Source organism: Hemitrygon akajei, chromosome 8 (genome assembly GCF_048418815.1).
Source record: "Hemitrygon akajei chromosome 8, sHemAka1.3, whole genome shotgun sequence".
Lineage (NCBI taxonomy): Eukaryota > Metazoa > Chordata > Chondrichthyes > Myliobatiformes > Dasyatidae > Hemitrygon > Hemitrygon akajei.
In genome coordinates this window covers 162481025-162493332 of record NC_133131.1, presented here as the reverse complement: position 1 = coordinate 162493332, position 12308 = coordinate 162481025, and the positions used below count along the sequence as shown (strand labels likewise).

The 12308-nt window shown below is 41.9% G+C and overlaps 1 protein-coding gene across 1 annotated transcript in view; it reads right to left on the bottom strand.

The window, feature by feature from the left end:
• rheb (Ras homolog, mTORC1 binding) overlaps positions 1–12308 on the bottom strand; it is a 94512-nt gene that overhangs the window by 65032 nt on the left and 17172 nt on the right. Inside the window, exon 2 of the mRNA XM_073054954.1 lies at positions 21–92. Coding sequence (XP_072911055.1) covers positions 21–92 — 72 coding nt within the window. The remainder of the gene's footprint in view (positions 1–20; positions 93–12308) is intronic.

Sequence of the window (12308 nt, the reverse complement as noted above, 5' to 3'; positions counted from 1 at the left end):
AAATTAAAAATGATACTTACTATTTTCTATTGTGGGGTCATACGAGTCCACAAACTGCCCTTCAACAAACTGAATAGTCAACGAGGACTTCCCTAAACAAAGAGGAAAAAATATACATGAATAAACTAATTTTTCCCAAATGATTTAAGTTTTAAAACTTCATATCCAGTTCTACTGCAACCATGTTTACCCCTTTGCCTCCAAATGCAGCACATTACAAACTAAGTATATTTAAAATGAAGTTACTGGAGTTGTGAATCCTTTGGTTTACAGGGCCACGTATTAAATTTGACTGCAACACAAGAGTAACACTAGTCATTTTCACTTTTAATGTACATTTCCTACAGTCCATGACAAGGACTAATAAACCCTTGAAAACAAACTAGATTTTAAAGTATGGTCTCTTGGTAATTATTTTTTTAAATTTGAGTTCAACTGCCACATCTTCAAACTACTTCCAAATAATCAGCTCCCAAGAAACTTGGCTGAGATGTGGAATTTCCAATAATTGTTACTTACAACAGTTTGCATCTTTCACATCTAGGGTATTATTTCAGATGATTTTGTTCCGCACAGCTTTTAAATTTTAACACCGACTTTCCATAAGACAAAGACAAGCATTTTCCAATTATTTATGGCAGTAAATATAAACCAATTTAAATGACCTTTAAAATCTCTTAACAGAACTTGTGCTTTATCACAATATAAAATGATGAAAATACCCAAGTCAGTTAGCAATTGCAGAAGGCGAAAAGTTTCAGATCAACAAGCTGAGGCAATAGGATATTTGTATCCTGCATCTAATGAAGGCAAGCAGAGGATGGCTACGGGACAACTTAAGTCACAGCAAGGATGCTGTATGCAGTTGTGTGTCACACCATCTAAAGAATGCAACTGAAATGTGCAGAAGGGATTCATCAGGAATGAGGTGATTTGAGATCAAGAATGCAGATAGTCTTATTGCATCAATGAGTCCTTGGAAAAATGAAATCAGTGAGAAAGATTCAATTTCATAACACTCTGCAGTACCTGTGAGCCTGACATCTGCATTATAACCTTAACAAAACCAACTTCACTTACTGAGGAAACACTGTATTCAGTAGTGGCTTTCCAAGTGTTTAATGCATAAACAACAAATATTCCCACAGCTTTCTATAAATTAGAAGCCATTACAGAATTTACCACCATCATGGCAATCATGTCCTACTCCAATTAGCAGCTGAAGGAGAAAATTGTCCTTTAGTTGTTGGCTAACCTGGTAGAAAGACTATTGTCATAGGCCAACCATCTCAGTCCCAGAAATGGGGAAGAAAGTCACTTAAGGGCAAAACAAGAAATGTTCACACATCACTGTGGTCAACTGATAAGAATGGTTCTGTACTGGTGATGCAAATGTGTCTTCAAATGATCAGCCCAGGTCCAAATGTTGTTCAGTATTACATGCTGATTCTAGACTATGGACATCTCAAATATAATCCAATTTAACCCCAACACCTTCAAACTAACACTGAACAGCAATACTCCAAGCACCACCATTGACCTGAAACTCAGTGACACTAGCCACAAATCATGGAGCTAAAATGCGGTTCAGAGCCTACGTGGGCTGCAACAAGTGACTAATTCCTTAAAATCAAAAGACCTTGCAAAGCACAGATTGGGGCTGTGATTAAATACTTTTGACTTGCCTAAGTTAGTGCAACCTGAAAAATACAAGCTCAAAAGCATCCAAGAAAAAGCAGCTAGCTCACTTGGTTGTACTTTTCACCTTACCTTAATCATTTATACACCTGTTGGTACACTGTGGCATTTGTACCATCCAAAATTCATAGCAACATCACTATGATTGTTTACCTAACATCCTGTAGCTGTATCTTTGCACTGAAGACTGGTTCAAACAGCAGACTCACCGCCTACTTATCAAGAGCAACTGGGAGTGTGTAATAAAAGCTGATATTGCCTGTGATACACACATACCATGAACGAGTTCAAAAAGAAATACATATGCAGAGTGGGAAAATGATTTTGTTTGTTCACTAGAGGAATAAATGAGCCTCTGGCTTGGCCAGCAGTTACTGATCCCAAATTGCCCATCAACTGAAAATTCTGCTAGACCATTTCCTATAGGAGTTAAAGATCAACTATTTTGCTTTCAACTGCAGTCACATCTAAGGCAGGACTGATAGGTTAACTTCCTTAAACGGCATTAGTGAATCATATCAGATATTCATGGAGGAGGAAATTGAATGAGCTTTCTGAATTGGGGAATATAAGCCTTTTCAGTTTTATTTCCAGCATTCACAATATTTTACTCTTCTTAAATAAATTTTTCAGTTTCATTCCAACTTTTTAATCTTACATTTAACTGAATTTGTTGGCTGCAGTGATTTATTTGGAAATGTTCATAATCAATACCCAACCTTCTGAATACTAAAGGTTGAAACTCTCTAGTTTGGCACCCTTGAAAGCAGATCAGTGCCAGACTACAAATAAAATTCCAGACTACAGAAACTCTCCTACCTTCATCTCCTAAGAACTGTTCTGAAGTATAGGTTGAGTACCCCGATTGAAACTCCAAAATCCAAATTCTTTTGACATGTCACAAATTGAAAAATTCTACAAGGCACTGGGAAGGTTCCCAGGTGATGCACAGGTCTCTGCACATCACAAATGGCTCTGAGAAGTGACCTTACATATGTAATGATGAGAAAATAGAAAAATACTGCAAAGTGAAGATCTCATATATTGAAAGAATGGATTCAGAGTTGCAATAAACATGCTGCTTAACAGTATGCTGATCTGAAACATGCTAAGATCTATCATGACGAACTGAAAATTGTGGTTAACTGTGAATATTCACCAGGCCAGTTGCAGAAATTTTTAAGAAAAGGCACAGCGTTAAAATTTTAAAGCGTCTGCTGATCATGAAAATCTAACACTGGAACTAGTCTACAACGCTAAATGCTTTTATACCTTACATAAAACCTTAAAAAAGTAAAATACAAATACAGAGCAATGTAACCTTTTAAGAAAAACACAGCATTGAAGGTGGAGACTGAAAGCCTGCCATTGCTTGCTGTTCAACAACTGATTTAGATATCCCGATGCTTGAGCTGCTTTTGTTACCTTGCACGCTATATTTTCAATGCAAGGATTGTAGGGAAAGGTGGATGAGCTCAGAGCATGGATCGGCACCTGGAACTACGATGTAGCCACTGTTGAGACTTGGTTGCAGGAGGGGCAGGACTCGAAGCTCAATATTCCACTGTTTTCGATGTGACAGAGCGGGAGGGATTAAAGGAGGAAGGGTGGCATTACCAGTCAGAGAGAATGTCTTGCCCGTGCTCAGTCAGAACAGACTAGAGAACTCAACTAGAGGTGTCATGGGCATCATGGGCAGCACTGAGAAATAAGAAAGGAATGACCACATTAATGGAGCAATATTACAGACCACCCAACAGTCCTAGGGACTTAGAGTAACAAATTTGTAAAGAGATTGCAGACTATTGCAAGAAACACAAGGTTGTAATAAGAGGTGATTTTAACTTTCGACATAGTGTCTGGGAATCCCATACTGTACAATGACTAGATGGTTCATGTGTTCAGGAAAACTTCCTTCATCAGTTTGTAGAAGTCCCAACAAAAGAGCATGTGATACTGGATCTGTCATTGGGGAATGAGACAAAGCAGGTGACAAATTTATGTAGAGGAACACTTTGCATCCAGTGACCACAATCTCATTATCTTCAAAATAAATATGCAAAAAGGTAGGACTAGTCCACAGGTTAAGATTCAGAATTGGAAAGGCCAATTTTGATGGTACAGGTCGACCTTCACTAATCTGACTACCTGGAATCTGGTCCCTTCAATAATCTGGCACTGATTCCAAATTTTCCACGCATCTGTAATTTCAAATTTCCCGGGCCACCGTACCAATCAGCTGCACATTGTTTTGGTTGCGCTAGATCTGTTCACGTGTTGGCGCGCTCTTGTAAGCGCAGACAGGCGATTCCTGCATTTATTAATATCATTTGCATGAGGTGCGGCTGCCCGGCACCCACCTGTCTCATACGCTAGCGGCAGGCGAGCTGACGCGCACTGGGTCGGTCCGCTTTCTCCACCCCCCACTGGCAGTCGCGCACTGCCCTCCGGTGTCGCCCGGCCAGCACTCCGTTCTCATCTGCTTACGACCTCAGGTCAGACATGGCGACCCGCTGAATTTAAGCATATTACTGAACGGAGGAAAAGAAACTAACGAAGATTCCCTCAGTAACTGAGAGTGAAGAGGGAAGAGCCCAGCGCCGAATCCCCGGCCACCTGGTGGTTGCATGAAATGTGGCGTATAGAAGATCTCCTTTCTCCGACTTCTGCTTCTGCTCACCCAGATGTGCTGCCACCACCATCATCAACAGTTCCTGAAGAAACTGTTGTGCCAGTTTCAGCAAATTTTTCAAGATGGAAGATGATGATCCTGACAACCCCACACTTGCAGACATGTAACTTTGCCTGAAGGTATATTAAACGTCTCACTTTAGAAGCGAAAGTGCTCGACTGTTCTGTATAGGTTAATTCCTGTACATTTACCTACACCCTTTATTTTATCTGTGCCTGTACAGTATATTCATTAAAATTTCACTTGCTACTCATTTAATATTTGTTTCATTATCTAACTTTTATTGATTTACATGATTTTTAAAGGTACGATGAGGTGGTTAGCTATTGCTTAATGTGATCCTTCTGTAATTTTGCATTTTCACTAATCTGGCACTCCTCAGGTCCCGATGGTGCCAGATTATAGAAGGTCGACCTGTATCAGAAATTATTTGGCACTTGTGAATTGGGACAGTCTGTTTTCTGGCAACAGTGTACTTGGAAAGTGGGAGGCTATCAAGAAATGAAATTTTGAGTACAAAGCTTGTATGTGCTTGTATGAGCCTATGTTTTCAACAGATATTGAGGTACTAGTTAAGAGAAAAGGAGGCCCATAGCAGGGTATAAGCAAGTAGGAATATATGAGGAGCTTATGGAGTATTAGAAATGCAAGAGAACACTTAAGAAAGAAATCAGGAAGGCATGAAGTTGCTCTAGCAATCAAGGTGAAGGAAAATACTAAGGAGTTCTACAGGTATGTTTTGAGGAAAAGGATCGCAAGGGACAAAATTTGTCCTTTGAAAGACCAGAATGGTAACCCATGTGTGGAGCCAAAGCAAATCTCAAATGAATTTTTTTTCCTCTGCATTTACTCAGGAGATGGGCACAGAGTCTACAAAAGTGAAGCAAAGCTGCATCAACTATAGACCCTCTATAGATTAGAGGGGGAGGTGTTTGCTACCCTGAGACAAATCAGGATGGATATATCCCCAGGGCCTGACAAAGTGATCCCTTGGACCTATGGGAGGCAATTGCAGAAACTGTCAGGTCTCTAGCAGAGATATTGAAATTCTAAGCGACAGTGGGGTACCAGAGGGTTAGAGGAAAGTCAATGTTGTTCCACTGTTTAAAAAGGCTCTAAACATAAACCAGGAAATTATAGGCCACTGAGTCTGACATCAGTTGTGGAAAAGTTACTGAAATGTATTCTAAGAGACCAGATATATAAGTATTTGGATAGACATGGACTGATTAAGGACAGTCAGCATGGCTTTGTGCATGGTAGGTCATGTCTAACCAATCTTAAGAGCTTTTCGAGGAAGTTACCAGGAAAGTGGATGAAGGCAAGGCAGTGGATGTTGTCTACTTGGACTTTAGTAGGGCATTTGACAAGGCCCTGCATGGGAGGCTGGTCAAGAAGGTTCAGTCACTTGGTACTCAGGACAAGATAGTACATTGGATTTGACATTGGCTTCTTGGGAGACGCCACAGAGTGGTAATAGAGGGTTGTGTCTCTGACTGGAGGCCTGTGACTAGTGGTGTGCCACAGGGATCAGTGTTGGGTCTCATGCTGTTTGTCATCTATAATCAATTATCTGGATAATAATGTGGATAATAACTGGATTAGCAAATTTGCAGATGACACCAAGATTGAGGCATAGTTGACAGTGAGGAAGGCTTTTGTGGCTTGCAGAGGGATCTGCATCAACTGGAAAACTGGACTGAAAAATGGCAGATGGAATTTAATGCAGACAAGTGTGAGGTTTTGCACTTCAGTAGGACCAATCTGTGCATGTCTTACACAGTTAACAGTACGGCACTAAGGAGTGTGGTAGAATAAAGCGATTTGGGAATACAGGTCCATAGTTCATTGAAAGTGGCATCTCAGGTAGAAAGGATTGTAAAGAAAACTTTTGGCACACTGGCCTTCATAAATCAATGTAGTGAGTACAGGAGATGGGATGTTATGTTGAAATTGTATAAGACATTGGTGAGGTGTAATTTGAAGTTCTGTATGCAGCTTTGGTCACCCACCTACAGGAAAGATGCAAACAAGGTTGAAAGAGTACACAGAAAATCTACAAGGACGTTGCTGGGTCTGGAGGACCTGAGTTATAAGGTAAGGTTGAATAGGTTAGGACTGTACTCTTTAGAACATAGAAGAATGAGAGATTTGCCAAAGGTGTACAAAATGAGTGGTATAGATAGGGCAAATGCAAGCAGATATTTCCATTGAGGTTGGGTGAGACTACAACCAGTGGTCATGGGTTAAGGGTGAAAAGTTTAAGGGGAACATGAGGGGAAACTTCGTTTCTCCTCAGAGGGCTGTGAGAGTATGCAATGAGCTGCCAGCACAAGTGGTGCATGCAAGCTCGGTTTCAACCTTAAGAGATGTTTAGATAGGTACATGGATAGTAGGGGAACGCAGGGCAATGGTCCCAGTGCAAGTCGATGGAAGTGGCTTCAGCCTGGATTTGATGGGCCAAAGGGCCCGGCCCTGTGCTGTATTTCTCTATTATATGAATGGTATGTAATAATGTTTACTGTTAAGTATATATGTGCAATGAAGACAAAGACCTCTGAAAAATGCTTCATTTCAACCTAAAAAAGACATTAATTGTTTACACACAAGAATGAAGACTTTGTTTCTGCTGTCCCTGTGTGCACATAACGACCATGTCCAGCAGGTTCTTTGGCAAAGTAAGTGTAGTATGGCATATCTACACATTAAATTTGCTGTCTGTTCTTAGGAATGAGCTGACATGTGTTAAACTATGTGGTCCTGTATACTTCCCACCACACAGCATTAAAACGAGAAGATAGAAACAATGTCTTACTGGGATTTTAGCAAGTGGCACAAAGCAAATTCCAAACTACCAATTGCTGCAGGGCTTCTGTAACATTTAGTAATGTTCTTCAGACAAATAGTTATGGAGCACCACTACACAAAAACAAACCTTTCAGCCCATTTAGTCCATGCTTGCCTAGTCCCATTTACCTGCACTATAGCCCTTCTTCATTTACCTATCCAAATTCTTAACTGTTGCAACACTCCTGCTAGCAGCTCATTCCATGCTCATACCACCAAGTGAAGAAATTCCCCCTCAGGTTCCCCTTAAATATTTCACCTTTCACCCTTAAGACCTCTAGTTCTTCTCTCACCCAAACCTAGGGGGGAAAATGCATGCATGTACTTATCATATCTATACCCCTCAATTTTGTAAATTTCTCCCTAATTCGCCTGTGCTGCAGGGAATAACGCCCTAACCGATTCAACCTTTCCCGATAACTCAGATCCTCAAGTCAAATCAACATCCTTGTTAATTTTCTCTGTACTCCTTCAATCGTATTGATACCATTCCTGTAAGCAGTTGACTAGAACTGCAAACAATACTCCAAATTTGGCCTTACCAGCCTCTTATGCAATGTCAACATAACATCTCAATTCCTGTACTCAACACTCTTGATTTAAGAAGCCCAATGTGCTAAAAGCTATCACAACAACCCCAACCACTTGCAACGCTACTTCACGGAATGGCTTTGTATTCCCAGATCCCTTTTTCCGACAACACTTATCAGTACCCTACCATTCACTCTGCAAGTCCTACCCTGGTTTGTCCTCCTAAAGTGCAATACCTCACATTTTTCTGCATTAAATTCTAGCTGACATTTTTCAGCCCAATTTTTCCCACTGGTCCAAATCCTGCTGCAAGCTCTGATAAGCCTTTCTCACTGTCTGTTACTCCCTCAAACTGGCTGTCATCTACAAAACTGAACAACCAGGGTAGCGATCAAGATCTTGAAGGCAGGGTTTCGCAGCTGTTTTTCTGATTTGAGGATTGACCAATCCGCAAACGGCAGAGCACAAAAAGAATTACCTTTTAGTCAGATTTGCGTTCCAGATTTAAAAAGCACAACTTCCATCTAGCTTTCTCAGAGTTGGACAATCCACACCAGGGATGCATGAAAAGAGCTACTTTTTAAACAGGATGGCAAATAAGATTTTGAAAGCAGTTTTTTTCTGAATTGAGGAGCAACCAATCAGCAAGCGGGATTCATTAAAAGGGCAAATAATAATAATTCAAGAGCAAGTGCAGCGGCCATTCCTGTGAGTGTGCCAGTGGCTTTGGCTCATCGGGCTTAAGCGCAGTAAGTTACTCTCTCTCGTTATTTGCTCATTCCTCATCTATATTAGTGCACAGTATAGTCAGAATGGTTCCAGGGGCAGTGTTTTGTACTGTGTGTGGGATGTGAGAACACATTACACCAAGTTGCAGCACCTGAGAGAACATATTAAGGAACTGCAGCTTGATGAACTTCAACATATGGGAGAATGAGGAGGAGCTATCACTTACAGTGGATTGAAAAGCTTGAGCATATAGACATTAAGAAAGAGGATGTACTGGAGCTTTTGGAAAGTATCAAGTTGGATAAGTCACCAGGACCGGACGAGATACACCTCAGGCTACTGTGGAAAGTGAGGGAGGAGATTGTTGAGCCTCTAGCAATGATCTTTTCATCATTAATGGGGACAGGATAGGTTCTAGATGATTGCAGATGTTGTTCCCTTATTCAAGAAAGGATAGCCCAGGAAATTACAGACCAGACAGCAAGTCTTACTTCAGTAGTTGGTAAGATGATGGAGAGGCAGGATTTATGAACATTTGGAGAGGCATAATATGATAAGGAATAATCAAAGACCCTGATGGGAGATACTTGTATATACAGGCTTCAGAACAGTAGCCAAGATGTGGACTACAAATTATAAAAACAGAAAAGGAATGTCTGGGGTTAAGTTTTTTTATGCAAAGAGTGGTGAGTGTGTGGAATGGGCTGCCTGCAATGGTGGTGGAGGCAGATACAATAGGTCTTTTAAGACACTCCTGGGTAGGAGCTTCTGGAGCTTAGAAAAATAGAGGGCTATGGATAACCTGAGGTAGTTACTAAAGTATAGGTTCAGCACAGCATTGTGGACCAAAGGGCCTGTATTGTGCTGTAGGTTTTCTATGCTTCCATGACAGACAAGAGTTACAGGGAGGTAGTCATCCTTAGCTTACAAGAGACAGATAACTGGGTGACTGTCAGGAGAAAGAGAGGAAATGCACAACTAGTGCAGAGTATACTTGTGGTCGTTTGCCTCAATATTAAGTGTACACAATTAAGACAGACGACCTATCAGGAGGTAGCTACAGTGACCGGGTCTCTGGCACTGAGCCTGGTGCTGTGGCTCACAGAACAGCAGAAAGATGAAGAGGACTGCAGTCTTGATAGAAGATTCCTTAGTCAGAGGAGCAGAGATGAAGTTCTGTGGGCGCAACAGAGACATCCAGATGGTATGTTGCCTCCCTGGTGTCAAGATCAGGGATGCGTCAGATCGCGTCCATGATATTCTCAAGGGCGAGGGTGAGCAGTCAGAAATCTTGGTACATATTGGCACCAATTACATAGGTAGACAAGCAGACCCTGCAGAGAGACTTTAGGGAACTAGGCATAAAGCTGAGAAACAGGAGCTCCAGGGTAGTCCTGCCAAAGCGTTTCAGCCCGAAACTTTGACTATACATTTTTCCATAGATGCTGCCTGGCCTGCTAAGTTCCTCCAGGGTAGTCATCTCTGGAATGCTGCCTGTCTCACATGCCAGTAAGGGCAAGAATAGGATGACTTGGCAAGTGAATGCATGGCTGAGGAACTGGTGCAAGGGACAAGGGTTCAGATTTTATGGATTATTAGGATCTCTTCTGGGGAAGGAATGACCTGTACAAAGGAACGGGTTACACCTGAACCCGAAGGGGTCCAATATGCTGGCAGGCAGGTTGACTGAAGTGTTCAAGTGGGTTTAAACTAATTTGGCAGGGGGATGGAAACCAGAATGATAACGTAGAAAATGAGGTAGTTGGTTTATAAACAGAGGCATGTGTGGTGAGACTCCTAGGAAGGAGAGGCTGATGACAGGGTAGAGTTGCAGTCAACTGAATGAGCTGCAATGTAAAAGGTAGATAAAATTGAAAAAGTGAACACAGGACTAAAGGTGCTGTATTTGAATGCACACAAAACACAGAATGAGGTCAATGAACTTGCAGCACAGTTACAGATTGGCATGTACAATGTAGTAGGCATCACTGAATCATGGCTGAAAGAAGATTACAACTGGGAGCTTAATGTCCAAGGATGCGTACTGCATTGAAAGGACAGGCAGGAAGGCAGAGGCTCCTCTGTTGGTAAAAAATGAAACTGAATCACCAGAAAGAGGTGATATAGAGTTGGAAGGTGTTGAATGGCTGTGGGTAGAGCTAAGAAACTGCATGGGTATAAAGACCCTGATGGGAGTTATATATAGACAAGGATATGATCTACAAGTTACAAAAGGAGATAGAATATGCATGTCAAAATGGTGGTGTTACAATAGTCATGAGGGATTTCAAAATGCAAGTAGATTGGGGAAAATAATCAGGTTGTTACTGGATTCTAAGAGGTGAAAATTCTAGAATGCGGATGAGGTAGCTTTTTAGAGTAGCCCGAGGTTAAGTACTCAAGAATTGATCAGAGAGCTAAGGTAAAGGAGCCTGAAGGGCAAGTGATCATAATATGATCAAATTCACCCTGAAATTTGAGAAGGAGAAACTAGTCAGAGCCATCAGTATTACAGGAGGCATGAGACAACTTGGCCTGAATTTACTGGAAAAGAGCACTGGCAGGTAGCAATGGGTGGAATTTCTGGAAGCAATTTGGAAGGCACAGGGTACATACATCCCAAAGAGGAAGTATTCTAAAGTAAAGATGACAATCATGGCTAACAAGAGAAGTCAAAGCCAACATAAAAGCCAAGGAGAGCCTCTGAGGAAAGCCACTGCTATAACCTGGTCATCTCTGAGGCTGAGGTATGCAGATGTTTCCAGCTGGTGGACAGTCGCAAGGCTGTGGGACCAGATGGCGAGCACTCAGGATATGCGCGGCACAACTGGCAGGTGTGTTTACAGACATCTTTAATCTTCCCTTTCCCAGTGTAGAGTGCCCTTCTGCTTTAATTTATCCACCATTGTCTCTGTACCAAAAACAACCAAGGTAACGTGCCTGAACGACTGGCATCCTGTCGCACTCATCTCAATAATAAGCAAATGCTTTGAGAGTCTGGTCAAGGACAACATCTGCAGCTTGCTACCACCCACACTGGACCCCCTCCATTCGTCTGCCGACACAACCGTTCAACTGACCGCGTAAAAGCCATTGCTCTACATACTGTCCTTACATAACTGGAGGAGGAGGATGCTTATGTGAGAATACTGTTCTACAGTTCGACATTCAACACCATAATTCCATCCAGGCTTGGCCTTGACCCTGCCTTGTGCAGCTGGATCTTGGACTTCATGTCAAATTGCCGGCAGATGGTAAGAGTGGGCTTCCTCACCTCTACCCTTCAGACTCTCAACACAGGAGCCCCCCAGGGCTGCGTACTAAATCCCCTCTTTTACTATCTGTATACCCATGACTGTGTCCCCACCCACATCTCTAATCTAATTAAATCTGCAGATGACACTATACTGATTGGCCTAATCTCAAACAATAACGAGGTGGCCTGCAGGGAAGAAGTTAGAGAGTGGTATCAAGAAAACAACCTCTCCCTCAATATCACAAAAACAAAAGAGCTGGTTGTGGATTACAGGAGGAATGGAGACAGGCTAACCCCTATTGACATCAATGGATCTGGGGTTGACAGGACAAACAGCTTTAAGTTCCGAGGAATCCACATCACTGAGGACCTCAGGGATCTGTACTGGGTCCACTGTTGTTTTTCCTATACATTAATGATCTGGATGATGGGCTGGTAAATTGGATTAGTAAGTATGCAGATGATACTAAGATAGGTGGCATTGTGGATAATGAAGTAGGTTTTCAAAGCTTGCAGAGAGATTTAGGCCAGTTAGAAGAGTGGGCTGAACAATGG